This window comes from Uloborus diversus, chromosome 4 (assembly GCF_026930045.1).
Source record: "Uloborus diversus isolate 005 chromosome 4, Udiv.v.3.1, whole genome shotgun sequence".
Lineage (NCBI taxonomy): Eukaryota > Metazoa > Arthropoda > Arachnida > Araneae > Uloboridae > Uloborus > Uloborus diversus.
This window is the reverse complement of record NC_072734.1, coordinates 52417025-52437552: the sequence shown is the minus strand read 5'-3', so window position 1 is coordinate 52437552 and position 20528 is coordinate 52417025. Positions and strand designations below refer to the sequence as shown.

Here is a 20528-nt window from a genome sequence, read left to right as displayed (position 1 = left end):
TCTAAAATTTCTTGATATTTGTGCTAACATACAGTCAAACTTGAATAATTCAAATTTCTTTAACAGGGATGAGATTTTTCCTGCTTTTTTTGCTGGTTTTTAAAACCTTTCCTTCTGTTCCTCCTTTTTTTTTGCCCCCTTCAGGCCTTATTTTCCTCAAAAATCGGGGGAAAAAAATACAATTTTTTAAAATATTTGATCTTTGACTTCTTACTCTTTCTATTTTTCCCCTCGAATCTTCATCCTCCGCGATATCTGCCAAAAACGTATGTTTTGGAATCATGCCAACGACGTCAAACACGTGCTGCGCCGAAAGTTGAATGCTCGTTTGAGATTTCAATCTTTTTGCATCCTGCAAGTATTTCAATTATTTTTAATGTTGGGTGGTTTTTTACCATATGCTACCTTATATCTACTTATTTTATTCATGATTTCAATAATATTTTTATTTCTTTAATTTATTTTATAAAAAATACAAAAGTCAATCAAAAATGTGACTTAGCACCCACAGTCTCGAATTTTATTGAAACTTGGCATGGTTACTTTTTTTTGTGTATTTAAGAAAGTAAAAAATAGTAATGGTAAATCTCAAATGGTTTAGACTTTACAGCAGCTTGAAAAAGTTTTGAGATTTCTTGATCAAATAGGCAGGTGCAAGTTGTTCTTTTGATTCCGAAATCAAATTAGGAAGTTTTTTAAAAATAATTTTGGTCTCCAATGCAAGGAAAAAGATAACCAATCGTTTATATGCATACACATTTATTTATTTTCAATTCCTACTATGAAAAGTATGTTCTACCATATAAAAGAATTTTAGATTTTTCTCTCTGTTGTAAATTTTTGCTTTACAAACAGACCTAATTTTAAAATTTGTTCTTTCTCATTTAACACTATAAACTAAGAGGTTTTTAATGAAAAAAAAAGTATTTTTCTCTTAAAAATAAGAAAATTTGACACTATTGTGTGATGCAGCCAAGATTGACCTCTGGCTCCCCAACGTTTTGTTCAAGGACTTGGGTTCAAAATTGTTGCCTCTTTTTCAAAATTTAGATTTATTTAGGAATAAACACTCTTGCAAGAAATGGTACAATGCAGCAAATTGTACAATATGATTACTTATACTTAATTAAATATGTATTACCTTTAAAACTGGTAAATTAGCCATTTTTTGTTAAATTTTTGAATATTGTGGCTTCTAGGTTCTGTTTTGATGCGGTTTTGGATATTGTCCCTTTCATGACATTTTTTGGGATATCATCCCTTTTAGGAAATTTTTTTGGATTTCCTCCTTTTTGCTCTCTGACCACACTCATCCCTGCTTTAATTTGAATTCGGGAATAATTCGAAGTTTTTTGTTGGTCCCTTGAAACTTGTATTCAAATTAATGCTACAAAATCTTGGTTATTTCGAAGTCCAACTTCTTTAATTCAAAGTTTTTCTCCTTTTGAAAACAACAAAATCTAGTTTCAATACAGTTTTTAAAAGGTGACTGGGTTATTTTTAGTTACCTGGTAAATTCTGTGAGGAAGAGAAAGGGGGAAGGGGAAGAGAATATTCTTATCTGTACTAGGAAACAGCACAGGGGAAAGGAATGTAGACCACTTGTCTCCTGGAAGTCACCAGCCACCTGTTTTTCACTCCTTCAGACTAGGTGATTCCTTCCCCTTTTCTTGTAAATGACATGTGATACTCTGGCCAATGCGATAAATCATAGATGACATGCAACATGTGCACATTTAGCATTTCTTTCAAAACCAGGATTGAGTCAATATCATTTGAGTTTTCTTCCTTTAGCTTTTAGTTTCTGGTGCGCGAGTCCAGTACGATGTCGTTGAGTAAGCCCGTGTTCCTCATAAAACTCTATCTTTCGATCAAAAAATTGCTGTCATACTAGAGGTAGAAAAAGGAGTGAAGAAGAAATGCATTATCGCAAAAGAGTATAGAATAATTCTGAACACTCTTTCCACCTTTTTAAAAAATAAGGAAAAAATTTTGAAATCTAATCCAAATCGCAACGAGCTCGAGAACCAGACAACCCAGATGTGGACGAGTGTTTTTTGAGATGGTTCAAGCAAGCGCAGGACAAAGACATCCCCCTCAGTGGAACTCTTGTTCGAGCAAAAATGGAAGAATTGGCTGTCAGCTTAGGAAACAACAGTTTGAAAGCAAGCTCCGGATGATTGGACGTGTTCAAGGAAAGGAATGACATTTCTTTCAAGTCCGTGTGTGGAGAAAGTGCAAATGTGGACCGAGATGCAGCAAATCAGTGGAAAGAAGTTGCTGAAATCATTCAGCACACACAGGAAAGAGACTTTTTCAATGTCGACAAGACCGGACATTTTTACAAGTGTACCCTTGCAAAGACTTTGTCTTTTAAAGGTGATAAATGTAGTGGGGGGAAAACATAGTAAAGACCGAATAACCCTACTTGTGGGAGCAAATATGGACGGTACTGAAAAATTACCCTTATTAATTATTGGTAAATCAAAAAATCCAAGGTGCTTTAAACACGTAAAAACAAAACCTGTAAAATACCGTTCTAACATGAATGCATGGATGACGAGAAACATTTTTAAGAATGGCTGCTTGATCTAAATTGCACGTATCAAAGAAAAAGCAGAAAAATTATCCTATTTATTGATAACTGCCAGACTCATAAATCAATACCATCAATGGAAAATGTCACAGTTAAGTTTTTTCCGCCAAACATGACTTCAGTTGTGCAACCAATGGATCAAGGCGTCATTAAAAATTTAAAGCATTTTTACAGAAATGTAGTCGTGGAACACCTCCTTACTGAATCTTCTATAAAGCTTCCAGTTATCCTCCTCAATGCATCAAGAATGTGCTTAAATGCATGGTCTTCAGTGAGCCAAAAAATGATAGCAAACTGTTTCCGGAAGGCAGGATTCGTCAAAAGCAGCACCGTTAGCAAACTTTTTGATGAAGAAAGTTTACCTCTCTCAATTGCATGAACAATTAGCATACCATTTGATGATTTCATCAACCTGGATGAAAACATAGACATTTGTGGAGAGCTATCTGATACAGATATTTTATCCGAAGTTCTTAACAAACAGATCAACTCAACAGAAGACGATGAGGATATTGAAGATAAGATAGAAGAGCTGCAGCCGATTCCAACTGCAAGTGAAGCAAATTTCCATCTAGCAGATTATTGTCCTTGCGTGGAGGGACAACCTAACGTGAGTGTGTTTCGAACTTTAAATATTCTGGAAGATTTTGTTTAAAAAAATCAAGTAAGCTCTTTAAAGCAATCAGAAATATTTCAATATTTTAAACCCCTGTAGTTTTTGATTCAAAATTAGTAAATATTTGTTTTTGTAAATTCTGTTGTATAATTGACCATTTCCCGTCATAAAAATAAACAAAATAGATAATTCGAAGTTTTGCATTGTCCCCTTGCACTTTAAATTATCCAAGTTTGACTGTATTTAGTTTTTAGTTTATACAAATCTAATAAATTTTAGCTGTTCACCATGCTCTTAGTGTTTATTCTCTATTTTGATAAATATTTTATTCATAGTTTTATCTCAAATAAAAAAGAGGAATCTTTTTAAAGTGACAAATTCATTCTCGAGCCTTAATAGTTTCTTCAAAGCAGGGTTTGTGCTAGGGTGTGGTATTGCTCAATTCTCACAACTTTTTCTGAACTATCAGTCAATAAAAATCTCTTTGCGGGCTGTTACTGCTGATCACCGTTAATAGACATAGGGTAAAAAGATTGCAAAATTTCTCATCTCGGATTTTTTTATTTTTCGTATGTTTTTAAAGAAGATAGCCAATGATAGCCAAAGAATTAAATGCCTCACATTAACTTTCAACTGCTATCTTATCAATGAGCAGAAGAATCTAGTAATTTAAACACAAAGAAACAGGAATAAACGTTTTTATTTTTGGGTTTACTGAATGCTCAAATATACCTTTTGGAACTCTGAGTTTATTTTTTGCCCTGGTAGTCTGAAACAAAACGTTCTTTCAATCCATTTTGCGTCAAAATTGCACCAAAATACTTTGGCCATTAAAATCACCATTTTCGTACTTTTTTTTTCTTTTGGAGACATTGATACATTTTTTTTTATAACAATTGAAATTACTTCATTAGCTCAAAATTAGTAAATGTTCAAAAACAGAATTTTGCCTATGTAACAGAAATTAAAAGATATTAATGTGAATTTTTCTTTAAAAAAATTATTCTATCTCTAAAATAAGAAGATGCACATTTATTTTATCAAACAAATGGAATGTTCTCTTTCAATGATATGCTTGAAAATAAATTTTGTGCTACATGATATGCAAATACTTTATTCAAATAAATGTTTATCTATAATGTTCAAGCAAGGGGGGGGGAGGAATAATAAAAGCTACACCCACTTCAATTTTAAAAACTCACTTAAAATGTTAGTCAGAGTGGGAAATCCCACCTTCTTTTTTCCCCCAAGTGTGAACCCTGCTTCAAAGCATATCTTTGAAGTGTCAATAGAGTACACAGCATGATTAAAATTATTATTAGTTATAAAGCATATTAAACTATTTATTTTAAGCAACGAGAAACCATCTCATTCTACAAAAGTGATTATTATCAAAATTTCAATTAGGGAACAAATGTTTGAATTAAAAAAGAAAGTCTTTATTGAAATATCAGAGAAATTGAACAGTGATGTTGTCTGCTATTTGAACCCAAAGTTTTGATGAACAAGCAAAATTAGTGCTCTACATCAGAATTCATGAAATGTGTTAATAGGTTAACTGTTCAAAGTATTTTACAGCCATAATCCCACAAAAAATCATGATTGGTAAACCTTTGCTATTAAAATTCTGCAGTCTGACAGTAAAGATATAACTTTTTAATTGTTATTGAAGTAAATTATTTTGCAATTTGCAAATGTTACTGATTCCTTCTCTTGTTCAAATCATTCTATACCAGAATACTCAAAAGTAATGTTCATAAAAGTAGTTTTTAAAATTTATTCTTAGTAATAGTTTCAGTTCACTCTTTGGGTAAGATTGGGACAATCTTAAAAATATCAAATGTTTATTTTAAGCAGTAGATAAACCTCCTGTAAAAGTTCTAGCTGTTGGTTTTGAATCATGGTTTCAGTTTATTTTCTTTTGTTCATTGATGCTTAATTTAAACAGATCATAATGGCACAGCAAATTTTGATGTTTGAGAAGTTTGCATGTTAAAAATAGATGTCCTCATCCCTTACATAACAACATACCTTGTACCTTGACTTCATGAAGCTTGAATGTTCAATTAGCCATTTGCGGCTATGGATACACTTATCAATTTGCTGTTTAAATCCTGATTTTTTTTTGTAGTTGATGCTTTATTTTACTAATAGTTTTGTTATGTAATCTCTAGTAATTAGTGGTCTCTTTATTTTATAGGTTGGTGCAAACGCTGGAATTGTGGGAATGACTAAGGAACATTTGGGTCTTGCTTTAGCTCTGAATGTTCCCGTTTTTGTAGTTGTGACAAAGATTGATATGTGTCCAGAAAATGTATTGTGTGATACAATGAAACTTCTGGTGCGTATTCTTAAATCACCAGGGTGTCGAAAAATACCTGTAATTGTTCATTGTGAAGATGATGTCATTGTGTCAGCAACAAATTTTGTTTCTGAAAGGTAATTTTATTGGAATACATACATTTTTGTTTTGCAATGTAGTGACAAAATAATTAAGTATCTACTCATCTGTGTGTTTAACTCCATTGACCCTAATAATTTATCGAATATTTGAGAAATGTATTTTGTCTTATTTTGACATGTTAGTTTCATTATAAAGCTTTTTTTTTGCAATCTTTTTGATGCTGCCGAATTAAGGCTTGTATGTTCTCAAAGCTAGTGAAGCACACAAGGCGAAGTTTGGCCGAAGCACCGAATACTGAAGCTTCAACCAACTAATGGCCAATGCTTCCATGGCTGTATGCATTGAGTTTTAGCAATGTGTGCTCAATAAATGCATATAATATAACAACTCCATATGATTTAATTCTCTTTATTACATATTGCATTTTCAATATAATGTGTATGTTTTAAATTAACCAATTAAAATGATTATTAAATATGAGAATAAAGGAAATAGAATTCTTCCTGAAAATGAGGAAACATTGTATCATATTTTAAAATTGGATGATAAATGATCAAGTTATGTATGACAAGATAATAATAAACATAGAAAACAGTTTATCGTGTGACAATAACTAACCTGGAATACTTTTAAAATCTTTAATTATCTAGAATGTGAAAGTAATGGACAGCCACCTCATATTTTGATTTATAAAAAATAAATAACAAAATCAGTATTTAATTGTTTTTTTGATAATTCTTTGCATGTTGACAATTATGGTTTATTGTTCACTTGATCAATTACGATGAAATTGGTGAAAAATTTTGGCGACAGATTAGTTCATTAAAAAAATGTATAAAAAAAACCCTTTCCTCCCCCCTTTGATATTATATCTATAACTTATTAAATAAAATACAATTTGAAGGAAATTCCTTAAAGATGCCCGTTACTAGCACATTACTCTAGTAGAAAATAAAAATAATAATACTATTGTTTTCATAAGTTTCAGAGCTAGAAGTGTTTAAAGTATCCTTCATGTAATATTTTAATAGCTTTGTTGTAAAACAACTTCAGTTGTTTTACAACTCAGTCCTCCTTGCCCTCCAAGAAAAAGAAAGAAAGAAAAAGAAAAGGAGGGAAAGGAAGCAAAAAAGAGGGAAAGAAAAGAAAAAGGGGAAAGGAAGAAAAAAGGGGGGGGGGGGGAGAGAAAGATGAAAAGGGGGAGGGGAGAAAAAATATCAAAACTGCTTACTAGAAAACAATCAACTCTATTTAAGTGCACAATAAATACCAAAAAAGTAAATTTTACTTCATCTTTTCATTTTCTCTTCTTTGGAGTCCCCCCCCCCCCTTTTCTTTCTTCCTTTTTTTGTGTTCTTACTTTTTTCCTTTTTTTTTGCGTCATTGTTGCCAAGCAACCCCCCCCCCCAAAGCGTGGGCCCCTAGTTTCCGACTAGGCTGACATGGCCTCTTGTTGGGCCTGGTTGTTCACATAATTACTAACTAAATATAATGTAACATTACATAATTGATTTCTTATTAGCTTCCAAATGAAACGGAATATATTAGTAGTAACTGAATAGTTTCTTGTTCAATACACCCAGAATTTGAAATTAACTATGAAATTCTACTGTTTTATTATGAGGTAAAAAAGTGCATAACTCTAAGATAATATTACATGTAATAAACTCTAAGATAATATTGTATCTAATAATAATCTTAAAAAGAAGATTAACAGCATAAATTGTTATGGGCCCAATCACACTCATGATTCAGCCAGATTGAAGCTGTGTTTTATTGCGTGTGTGTATAAAGTGAAATTGTAGTGCACTGATTACATTACATAAAATAAATAATACGTACATACGTTAGTAAATTGCTAGTTCGTCAATATTTACATATCTTTAATTTTTTTCCATCAATCTGTCAATATTAAATAATAAGGAAAAAAAATTCATTTTCTGTGCTGAATGATATTATTCTCACTAATAAGATAATTTAAACTTGACCTTTTGCTTTTAATAGAAGAATTGCCTAATAATTTATAATTTTTATCAATGGTTTCAGGCTGTGTCCCATATTTCAAGTTTCCAATGTTACTGGGGAAAATCTGGATTTACTGAAAATGTTTATGAATTTACTTTCAACGAGGATGCCAAATTCAGATTCTGAGCCAGCTGAATTTCAGATTGATGACACATACTCTGTTCCTGTAAGTGTTAAAATTGCTGCCATGTAAAGCATTGATTGAAAAATACTATCTTTTACATTTTATACAGTGTAATTTTGTAATTTTTTTCATTACTAGTTATTTTGAATTTTTTTTTTTTTTGAAACAACAGTTTTTTGCTTGCAAGTAGAATATTGTTTCACACATTTGATTCTCCTTTACATATGCACAGACAAATGTAAGTGCATAATCAAACCTTGAATATTTTGAATCCCGCATGTCACATGACTTATCTAATGTCCCAAACTTATGGCATATACTTTAATGCTATGTGGCTCTGGATTACTCAACAAAGTTTCTACTAAAACCTTGGTTACCTCAACATTTTAAGCTGTTCAAACATGATTAAGTTTCATGCAAATACTGATAGCTTGCCCAGAGTCTGAAGTTTCATCCTTGTTGTGGATCCATCAGTCTGTAATAGTCAGTAACCAAGCTGGAGGCATATGTTCTTTCAAGAAAACTGATATTGCCAGCTGGTTGCGCCAAAATTAGTTTAGCTCACTTGCAAGAGTTCACATTCAGTGCTGTGGTTTAACTTGAAAAGAAAGGTCTAAGCTTAGGTAATTAAAAAAAGAAGTAAGGACAAAACTGCAGTCTTTGTATGTCATAACTGGACTTTTGCTATCTTGCATTTTGTTCTGACTTATAAGTGCGGTAATGTGCTGCTTAAGTTTTTCATTACAACACAAGTTCTTTCAGTTAAATCATGAAAATATCTCATGTTTTATTGTAAGAATTTTTGTAAAACTAGAAGAGACTTTTATTAGTCCTTGCAACCAAAATTGTAAGCCAAATAAGAGCTAACATTCTGAAATCTGCTGGGAATCATGTACATAAATCCTTAAAGCAAAATTGACAAGAGAAAAGCATATGGATTTTGAAACTGAACTGGAAGCAGCAAGTTAGAAGAAAGACTAGCGATGCAGCTGTGTGTAAATTGAAATTGTAAATTCTGACACGAGCAACAAGGAGATGTTTTACAGCCATTTGATAAAGATGTTCTTAAGATAAATTATCACTGTATTCTCCTCTGGAATCAGATCATAGCAGTTGCTGCTGCTCCTAGTTTTTGTCCATTAAATAAATCTGGAAATACCTGTCTTCAATTGAAGCAGCTAAACAAGAAAATTTTGACTCTTTAGATACAATACATAGACAACTTTTGAAATATACTTCAAGAAGCAAACCTCTATTGGAAAGTATAAAAAATCATTTTTTCTTATGTTTTGTCTCAGTCTTAGCTAAAGAAATCAAAACTTCATTTATCGAATATAATTAAGAATAAATTTTCAATTTAAACTATGGAATCTTTAACTCTTAAGATTCTGTTAATTAAATACTTTGAAGCAATTCCAGTCTGGGGTGGCAAATGGAGGGGGGGGGGCAGAGGGAGCGGTTGCACCCTCAAATTTTTCGTTAAGAATAACAAAAAATGGCTAAATTCAATTTAGATAACTTAAGAAATCATTTGCCTGCATTTTCAGAACAGAAAAATAACTGTTTGTCTTAACTAAAGAAGTAATTTCTTCATATGGGTTAAATATTTCAAAATTGTGTACTCTATGTTATGGTGGTGCATATTCTATGACATGCCCGTACGATGTTGAGACTACGCAATTTTTGCACGTAAACTCCATGTTATTTTACATATTTTTTTATATTCATTTAATGTTTAGCTGGTAAATGTTCATTGATGCCTTGTACTATAAACACATTTTAGCAACTTGATGTGTTATATGCTTTCATGGAAACTTTTTGTAAAGATATGCTGTTTTTGAAAAACATCCCACATCAAAAAAAAAAAAAAAAACTTTCATATCAACAAATACATTTTGAGGCTCTTTACTTGACAATCTCTGAGTGACACAGGATGATATTCAACAATTGAACCTATAAAAGCCCCTGGAAGAATTACTGGAAAGCGACCTTTTCATTGATAGAAAATCTGAAGTCATTTTAATATGTATGACTTCGTTTGAATTTTTGTTTACTTTATTTATACTGTAGAGCGTATTTTGAACAATGCTACACACTATCATAAAAATTTCAATCCGCTAATCTTCATTCTTGGATTAACAATTGAAACTCTTAGTAATTTTTGCACTAATGCATGCGTCGACCAAGTATGGAACTTTGTGACAGAACTTTCCACAGCACTTTTTATTGTATGCCGATGTAGAAGAAATGGCAACACCCACATGAAGTTTTAGCTAAAATATTAAATTAATATTTTAAATAAAATAATCAATCCAGTTTCTCAAGAAATTGAGACAGTATTTGATGAGACATATTTATCATTGTTCTTAAGTTCAATATTATGTAGCTCGGTTATAGAAAAAGAAAAAGAAAATATAACACTTATGATTAATAGCATTAGGGAAGAGGAATTGTTTTGTGAATTGCGACTATACTTTTTAATGACACAAAATTTCTTTCTTCCGAAGCTGTATCCCTATGCCCACCCCCCTTCCCCGAAAACCCCGAAATGGTTTGCAACATAAAACAAAGAGTTTTTTTTTTTAAACTTTCTAATGTCAGAAAAGGAAAGCAACAAAATTTTTTAATTCTGAATTTTAACACTATTAAACGAGTGAAAATTTGAAGCAATACAGAAAAAGCAATTCTAATTCTCCTTTGCTACAAAACATGCTTCAAGTTTAGACACTTATTAGGGCTGCCTGCTCTCTTTCTCAATTCAATTCAGGTCTGCCTAGGGCTAAGGCAGGCCCTTTGTCAGTTTGATACACTTGCCCTCCTCTCCCCAAAACTTATAAAATTTACACTACACCGATTTCAAGCCAGGGACTCCTCAAGGGTCGGGCCCCTAGTTTCAGATTAGAATAGTTTCTTGCTACCAAGATGTGTCAAATTCAGCTCCTTGATACATCCTGCACAAAAAATGCAAAACTCAAGATTCTCAACATTTTTTTAACATGCAAGTATTTCTCAAGATAATTTTTTGTGACTCGTATGTTTCATGACTTGACATTTATTTAATACTGAATTCAGTATTTTGGAAGTTCTTTTGTTATTGCTTGTTTTTTCTTACTTCAACTGCAAACTGTTAATATCTTAAGCATGGCGGAAAATTACTCTACTCTATTTCCTTTTTTTACACTCAACTTAAAATTGCAACTGTTTAGAGTCTTCACAAATTATTTAAGTTTTTAAAATTCCTTGAAAAGTACTTCAGTTTTGTCTCTTATGAAGAAAATAAAGCCTGAATTGTCCGAATGGCCAGAATATTACTCTTTCGTTACTTATTTTCTGAATCTCTACACCATTTCTTTTAAAGCATTTTGTACAATTTTTACTATACATTTGATGAAATGGGAAAGGGGGGGAGGATGTTGAGGAAAAGATCAGAAACAAACTAAACTAAAAACCGATATGAGCAGGTGGCGATATGCTTCTCTTTTCTCCTCCCCTGTATTTCTTCTCGGTCAATGGTCAATCAAATCGCAACAATTTGTGGAACAAGCAATTTGTATTTTGATTGATCTTGACTTGAAAAGAATGCATAACTTTTGAAAGTTTTTTTTTTTGCCTATTTTTCTTCATATTTGTGTTGTCTCAATTACCACCATATAAGGCCTTAAAATAGATTTTTGTGTCTTTTTCTCTAAAATTTTCCCCGGGGGCAAAACCTCTGACCCTCTAAAATATAGATATTCTATACCATACTTAAAGGGCCACTCTGTTGTTATCCTCCCCAGTACAAGGTGAATAAAAAAATAAAATAAAAATAGCGATAGCATTAAAACACGAGACAAAAACATGAGAGCTGTATCAGTATATATATATGTGTGTGTGTTTTGTTAGGACAATGTGCGAAACCGGATCCCTCCCGAAAAAAATTCCTGGATACGGCCTTGCTTGCTTCCATTGTTTTTTGACTGTTTCAATCAAGTCAATCATTTGAAAGATGACTTTTGTGATTAAATTGAAAGCCCAACGTAAATAAAGCACAAATTAGCACAAAAATACATCATCTAGCTAATTCAAGGCTACAATGGAGCCTCTTCATTGGTGCAACAACTCAGCACACAACCAGAAAATTGTAGGAGAACCATAGACTAATAATAAGAGTAGACCGAGCTATGGCAACCCTTTTGCTGCTCATAAACCAAACCATGTGACTGGTGGATATCCTAGCAACAGCGGGCGTTGATCGTAGCAGACGATCAACGCCAGCACGAAATAAAATAAATAGAATTGATGGAACACGGAAGAATGATCTTTTATGGAGTCCGATTTGTAAATTTGTTATTCTAAGTTGTAAATATTTTGTTAATATAGTGAGTTTTTCGTTTAGATAGTATTGTGCATTTTCTTTAGTCAATTTCAATAACTTTCTAAGCAATAAAAGATGCAAGCGACCAAGAAGAATCAGCAAACGGTAAGATTTTTACCTACAGTTTCAATTTAAGATACCGATTAGTACGTTTTTGCGTTAACGCAAAACGTTTACGCCATTTCGTTCACGCCAACGCTGACAGCTCCAAATGAAATAAAAGTTACCGAAAACTGATCAAAAACTATTACTAATGTCAAAATAATGCATAACTAAAAGAAAAACAGTTCAATCTCTGCGCCTGGAAGTTTTTTTTTTAATGAAAACACATTGTCTTAAAATACATGTCGAGTGCCAAACTATAGATAATGCTGCCATCTAGCAACCATGCTGCCAAAGTCTTCGCCAAGCCCTTCCACTAGTCACATGATACATCTATGAACCAATTTTCTTTATCAGCAAGAATGAGAAAGCTCGGTCTACTCTTATTATTAGTCTATGAGGAGAACTGAACGTTAGCCAATTTTGACTTTTGTGTGTTAGGAGATTTGAGAATCACCTTCGAAGCGCAATGAAGCAAGGAAGACCTTCATCTTTAGCTGTACTGGCAATAAAGCAAAACACTGGATATTGATTAAATATAGTTTAAAAAGTTAGTCTGTTCTTCCTGACTCTAAAATTAAGCAGATTAAAACTTTAATGAAAAATAAAACTAGTACCAAGATGTTTTGTGAGATAACTTATTACAAAATTAATTTTAAACTTCGGCCATAAAAATTTTAATTGTTCTTATCAAACCTAATTATTCTCAACATTACAACCATTTTATTATCATTTCTTGTTAACAAATATGTATTTTATACTGTATTGAGGAAATTCATGTTTAAGAAACTCAACCCCCCAAATGAAATGCTGAAATGCCGCCCAATTCTGGCCATTTTGCAGAAAATCCGATTTATGATGTGATAACCAGATTTGACTGTCTGTACTGGTGCAATTAAGCATACACACGCATAGGCACTCTAATTTCAGTGGAAAAAAATCAGAAGAGTAACTTTAAGTAAGAATGCTGAGCATTGTGGGTTATTATACAGACTTTTAATGAAGTACTGCTTTACTACTGCTTGTCCATTTTTTGAATAAATAAAATTAAATGGAATGTGTTAATTTTTCTTTAATGTATTTTTAAAAGTTATTTTCTATTACAAACTGATTTTTTTTTCAAGAAACAATTTATAAAATGATGAACTGCGATTACAAAAGAAGTAAAGGTATTTTAATGAATTTTATGTTCTTGTCCTTTTTTTTTTTTTTGACTCATGTTCTAAACTAAACATTTCAAATTTCAGTACTTAAGAACCAAAGTTATGTTCACTTTTATTTTTCTCTATTTTATTCTGTGTATGAATGTTGTGTTTTGTCAATTTATCACAATATGAATTTCTTTATCAAATTAAATTGTCATAATCCTAAAGTTTTTTTCTTTCATGTAATAGTCACATCTAGTATTTAATACTTTTCTTGAATTTTTTTTTGTTCAATAAAAAATATATAATCCATTTTGATTTACGTTTTAATCACATATGTTCTATACATATATTGTGATAAAAACTATTTAATGATTTTATGTTGCCATAAAAAAAAGCCAATCTTAACTAGGAATTTATCCTACTTATAAGGAGTGATGAACATGCACTGTGTGCAGTGTAGTTAAAGATACAATAAATTGACACCCATAAAATTCATGTTTTATGAAATATATGCTGTGATAAATTGACACAAAAACTGTAAATTGGTTGTTCTAACCAAATTTTTCCTTCATAGGGTGTAGGCACGGTAGTATCAGGAACAACACTAAAAGGAACCATTAGATTAAACGACACTCTAATGTTAGGTCCTGACCCTCTTGGGCACTTTCAAGCTGTTGCTGTGAAGTCTATTCATAGGAAACGAATGCCTGTCAAGGAAGTCAGAAGTGGACAAACAGCATCTTTTGCATTAAAAAAGGTCAATTCCTTTGCTTTTCCTGCATTCTCTCTCCCCTTGCTTTGTCTGTATAAAATGCGTATTTTAAAAAAGGGGAGTGAGTTTATATATTTCTTGCTTGAAAGTATTTTGTAAACCCAGGGTTCGTACGCCCTTGAAAAACCTTGAAAAGTGCTTGAAAAAAAAAGTTCATTTTCAAGTGCTTGAAAACTGAAAAACTTTTAAAACCTTGAAAAAGTTTCTTAGTGCTTAAATTCTCTCAAAAATCATCAGATTGTGCTTAACAGTTTTAAAAAGTGTTTCACCAATGCAATTTTCTGAACATGTCTGACTTCAAAACTTCCTCTCTGGCGATGCCATTGAACTTGGGTATTTCGGTTTCTAATATCTTTCTAATTCTTTCCATAAAAGTTAAAAGCACTCATGAAAGCTTTTTCTTTTTTTTTAAATATTAATTTGCTCATTCAGAAAATATACTTCTTTGAATGTAGAGATTGAAAAATTAAACCTCTTGGGATCTGCTTCTCTTTATGACCAAACTTTTCAAACATTTTCAGAAAAAATTTCGACGCAGTAAATCTTTCATCAAAGTGTCTCTTGTTGTAGAGAAAGCAATTTTGTTTTCCTATACTTTTTTGTATTATTGCCTCATTTCTAAGTTTGCAGTAAATGAAATCTGTATACAATGTTTTTAGTACAAATTTATAATATTGCCTTGAAATTTTTTTTTTTTTTTTGCCTTGAAAAGTACTTGAAAAGTGCTTGAATTTTTTTTCTCCCTGAAGGGTACGAACCCTGTAAACCATCCAATTATTTTTGTAACCAACCTTGAACAGCTACTATGCAGTTAATTTTAATTTTTCCGAAAAGTATTTGAAGATATAAATAAGCAAATAAACATGTAAAAGTGTCCTACTTTAAATGCTAAACAAATATTTGAAGGGATGAAAAAAAAAAAACTTCTGTAAGGCAATTACTTTTTCTTTTTTGGACAAAACTTTTAACTAATTTTTTCACAAAACATTTCGACTTTTTTCAAAAAGGGAGAAAAAAGATGTATTTCTGTAAAATCTGTTGTTGCCTTTCTTATTTAGAAATTTTTATAGTTAACTCTAAATAATTTAATATTTTAATAAAATAATTTATTCGTGTTATGCACTCAAATGTTATTATTGTAAAATGTTGTTTTAGATTCGACGTTCTGATATTAGGAAAGGTATGGTGATGGTCTCTCCAGCTCTAAATCCTGAAGCATATTGGGAATTTAAGGGTGAAATTTTGGTTCTTCACCATCCCACCACAATCAGTCCAAGATATCAAGCCATGGGTATGTCAAAGTTATTTTCTAAACATTTGTTTACCAGTTAAAGCAGAAGGGTCCCCCCCCCCCCCGTTTTTCAAGTTCAAGAGTTAGTTTTGAACTCCCCCCCCATACTACACTGTTAAAAAACATTTATAAAAGTTATTTTTACTGACTACTTTAACCTACAATGGTTATGGTTCTTTGATTTCCTTTCTTGATTCTTATATGTTTTTAGTACTGAATTCAGAAATGTACCAAAACGTCAAAAAATTGCAACTTCGAAGTAGACTTTTAATTTGTTCTTCATATTTCTTCTTATTTTCTGGTTATACTATGCAATATTGTGCTTAAACAAGTGAAGAGTCTGAAGAGGAGAATTTAGGACCATTAACTCTTTTAAATTCTAAGAAAATATTGCTGAATAAACTTTTAATGAATTTTTTAATTACAGGGCTCTCAAATGGTCCGCTTTTCCCGCCAAAGTCCGTTTTTTATAGTAAAGTCTGCTTTAGACCTCTTTTTAACATTTTGGTTCGATTAGTCCGCTTTTTTGTTTTTACTTAAAAATTAGATGTTAAAAGCTTTCATTACTTTAAAAGATTCTCTGTGCTGATGGTTATTGCGCTCAAACATGCGGTCGCAGAGCCTTTTTTCTATTGAACCTGACTTTTCTGTATTATTTCGCTTCAGATTGATGGCATTACTCCTCCTTCAATTACTGCAGCATAGAAATCTAGCAAATAGAGAGGTTCGGGGGAGGAGTTATGACGTCAGATCGAAGCAGACTGCTACCGATATTTCTCCAGGGTTCGTACACCCTTGAAAAACTTGACAATTTTAAACGTTGAAAACAATGTGGAAGTTTTTTTGTGCTTGAAATCAGTAGAAAATAATTAAATTGTGCTCGTTTTTTTTCAAGAATATTTCATTATTGCAATTTTCTGAACTTGTGTTCGATATGCAGCATCATGAAAAATTGCTTTCTGTGCTTGCGAGTTCAATCTTTTTATGTCTTGTAAATATTTTGATATTTTTGGCAATCTGAAGTTATTTTAGCATACGCTACCAAAGATTAGTTAATTTGTTGTTTAATTTCAATAGATAATAAACTACGTTTTTTCGGAACCATGGCAACATTGAACTTACTCGCATAAGTGCTTATCGTATTCGAGATTTCAATCTTTTTGCATCTTGTAAATATTTTGATATTTTTGGCAATCGGAAGTCATTTTGACATACGCCACAGCAAATTAGCTTATTTTATGTTTAATTTCAATAGATAACAAACTACATTTTTTCGGAACCGTGGCAACATTGAACTTACTCGGAGTTCGGTCAAAAGTGCTTGTCGTATTTGAGATTTCAATCTTTTTGCGTCTTGTGAATTTTTTGATATGTTTGGCAATCGGAAGATATTTTGACATACGCCACAACAGATTAGCTAATTTTTTATTTAATTTTAATACATAATAAACTTTCTTATTTTTGGAACCATGGCAACATTTCAACTACTCGAACTTCGCTAAAAATTGCATCTCGTGATTGAGATTGCAATCTTTGTGCATCCTGTAATTTTTTTCATATTTTGAGTAATGGAATGTTATTTTCACATATGCTATCTTAGACTAGCATATTTTATGTTTAATTTTAGTTATATTTCATTTTAGTAAATAATAAATAAATTTATTTTTGAAAAACATGCCAACAGTGAACGTACTTCGCGAAAATTCTCATGTTCGAGATTTCAATCCTTTTGCATCTTGCAATTATTTTAATATTTTTCGAAACTGGAAGCTATTTTGACATGTGCTTCCTCAGATTATATCATTTAATTTTATTTTAAAATAACTAAAAACTGAAATACTTTTGTATTTGCTTTTATCCTTATTTATTATTGAAAATACTCTTGAGCACTTTCAATTTGAATATATCTCTATGATTTTGAACTTGCACATTTATTGATTATATTAAGCTATTCAGTAAAAGCAGGCTCAAATTTACATTCAGTGTTTTTATCACTTAAGCAGCATTTGCATATTTTGGGTGTGGGGACTTCTATAAAATATTTTGTTTCTTACGAATTTTTATATGTACTTGAAGACAGTTACAATACCTTGGTGGCAGAACAACTAATACATACATATGAAGAAATGATTTGGATACTTAGCATACTAATAAATAATTTGGGCAAACCTCTAATATTTTTGAACTTGGGCAGTAACGTAGCTAGAAATTACCTCCTGGATTGGGTGTTTGGATATAAACCCTCATATGTATATAAACTACCATATTAGGATTGTAAATATTTGTTAAAACCAAGGGCACTGGAGGGGGGGGGGGAGGGGTACTATATCTTCTTGTTTTGCAGTATCTTATATCAAAAGAAATTCTGTTTAAACTGGTTATGTGAGAATTTTTGTAAATGACTATGTGCTAAGGTGTTTACTGTAAGAACTGTATCTAAAAGGACTTAACTAGATATGCACTGATTCATCGATCACTTAGCTGATTATTTATAATCAACCAGTTTTCACCTGTTATTTAGTAGAAAATTTATTTTCCAATTAAAATTACTCTGTAAGATGGTTAGTTACATGTTTGTTTGTCGCCCCACCCCCCGTTCCCCTCCAAATGTTCGTGTAAATAATATAGTTCAATGGTAAAAAAATTCAGTTCTACAGAAAGTGATAAAAGAAGTGTATCATTAAAAATCATTATCATGGTTAATTAACGAATTTCCTTCACGTCTTTAGCAGCAGGCAGCTAATTTGCCTTTTGGTACCTCCCTGGGTTTAACTATGAATGGTCCTCCCATGGTCCTCTTTTTATTCCTAACTGGTCCTCTTTGGTCCCCTTTTTGACTGAAAATGGTCCTCTTTTACCCTCTTCTATGGCTAAAATGTGTTGGGAGCCCTGAATTACACTAATCTTTTGAGGCATGGGTTATCGTGTTTTTACTGGCAATAAGGAAATAAAGCACAAGCACAAAAGTTTGATTACCTATTTTATTATTGAAGAATTTATGTTGTATGATGGTAAAATAATTTGTTGATTTGATATTTTGGTAAATTAAATATATTTTCCTCTGAGATGATGACGTGAACCTTCCCTGATTTTGTTTATCCATATTGGTTCCAACAGCTTTTTAATTGATTCCATTTCCCTCAAAAGTAATATGATTGAAGATGAAGGAAATAAAAATTTAACATTGGATTTCCTTCAGTGTAACTGAGCATATAATTAACCTTGCAGTTATGTACCATTACTTATATTTACCAATTTTTGAACAATAATTTGCTAAACCATTGGCATTTTCACATTGTTTGAGAAAACTTTAATGCAAACAAATATTAAACATAGAATAGGAATAAAATATGTTCTCAGTATTTAAAAATAAAATATTTATTATTAAATGCAAATAGTTTTTTTAGTGAAATGCATTTACTTATTAAAGGAAAATATTATTTTTCAAAAATTTAAATTGTGTTATTTGACAATACAGTGGAGGCCAGTTATTCGAATGAGTGGTTAATTGAATCAAATTGTCAAAAAAAAAAAAAAAATAAAAAAATAAATAAATAAATAAATAAACAAAATTAAATAAAATTTAAAAAAATTAAAAAAAACTTTATTGAATTGGCTGTTTAATTAAATCAGTCACTTTACTGAATCAAAACTGTTTAGAACAAACGTGATTCATATAAGCGGCAACCATTGTAATATAAATGTAAAGAAAACAGAATTAAAAATTTCAAGTTTGAAGCATGTACTAACAACATGCTTGACATTCAGTTCTGTTCTGAATTTTAATCTTCTATATTTTCAGTTCACTGTGGAAGTATAAGACAGACTGCATCAATTCTTAGCATGTCCATGGATTGCCTACGAACTGGTGATAAAGCTCTGGTTCATTTTCGTTTCATCAAAAATCCCGAGTATCTCCGCATTGGCATGAGGATGGTTTTTCGTGAAGGTCGTACTAAGGCTGTTGGTAACATTGTTTTGCTGCTTCCAAATGCAACACCCTCTAACATGATCATGCGTTCGAAGCCAAACAAAATGAGGCCATCATCATCCAGTCCCACCGAAAATATTGGAAAACCAGAAAATGAGCCGAGGAAGCCCAGCAAAAGAAGCAGGGGGCGGCATCGAGGGAATCGTCCTTTTGTACGAATTCCTGTGTAGATATCATCTCAAATTGTAATTTCATTGGCTATGCAATTAGTTCAAATGCACAATATTCATTGTATGTTTTGAACATAAACTATTTTACTTTGAAGCTTGTTATATTTTTCTCTTTTCATCTTCGAAACCCAGTATTGTTTAAAAAAAAAGAAAAAAAAATTAGCGTCGTTTTCCTACACCTTTAAAACAATATAAAATATAGAGAGTGACTATCAAACTGAAGAAAGAAATATTGATTTTTTTTTACTTCCTTTTACAAAGTAAAGGAAGTAATGTATTTGCAAAAAAAAATTGACCCAAAAATTGGCCTTAATTTCCTTTTTGCTTGCCCCCAAATGAATGTTGAGTTTTTTTTCAACATGACCACATGTAGATATATGCCTAAGAATGTATAGACACCTAAAATATCCATTTTGACGATCCCCAGATCCCTACAACAAGTTTTCTCGTGACGTCCGTATGTACGTATTTATGTATGTGTGTATATGCATATGTATCTCACATAACTCAAAAACAGTATGTCCTAGAAAGTTGAAATTTGGTACATAGACTCCAAGTGGGATCTAGTTGTGCTCCTCCTCTTTTGGTTGCATTCGGATGTTCTTAAGGGGGTCTTTTATACCTTTTTGGGGGGAAATCATTGTTAATATCAATGCGAAATCAAGTGGTGTTATAATTTGGCAACACTTGGCGATGTATCGCCAAGCTTTTTGTCGCCAAGTTTTTTCGCCAACTTGGCGACAAATTTGGCATTTTTAAAAAATTTGGTTTAATTTGGCCACTATTGGCAATATTTAGAGAGTTAACCATTGAATCTCATTAAAATGTCCAATATTGGGGAAATTGATCTTTATAAAACGTTTTTTTGCTTCAGTTCACAACAAAAAAGGGGCAAAAATATTTAAAGTGTTTCTTTGCTTACTCCAAGGCAC

At 31.7% G+C, this 20528-nt stretch overlaps 1 protein-coding gene across 3 annotated transcripts in view; it reads left to right on the top strand.

Moving 5' to 3' along the window:
• Positions 1-19690, top strand: part of LOC129221602 (GTP-binding protein 1-like) — a 35214-nt gene extending 15524 nt beyond the window's left edge. For all 3 annotated transcript variants that reach the window (XM_054856122.1, XM_054856121.1, XM_054856123.1), the window contains exons 7-11: positions 5413-5651; positions 7663-7807; positions 13947-14129; positions 15300-15435; positions 19238-19690. In XM_054856122.1, coding sequence (XP_054712097.1) covers positions 5413-5651; positions 7663-7807; positions 13947-14129; positions 15300-15435; positions 19238-19596 — 1062 coding nt within the window. In that variant the 3' untranslated portion in view covers positions 19597-19690. The remainder of the gene's footprint in view (positions 1-5412; positions 5652-7662; positions 7808-13946; positions 14130-15299; positions 15436-19237) is intronic.
• Positions 19691-20528: the final 838 nt, after the last annotated feature.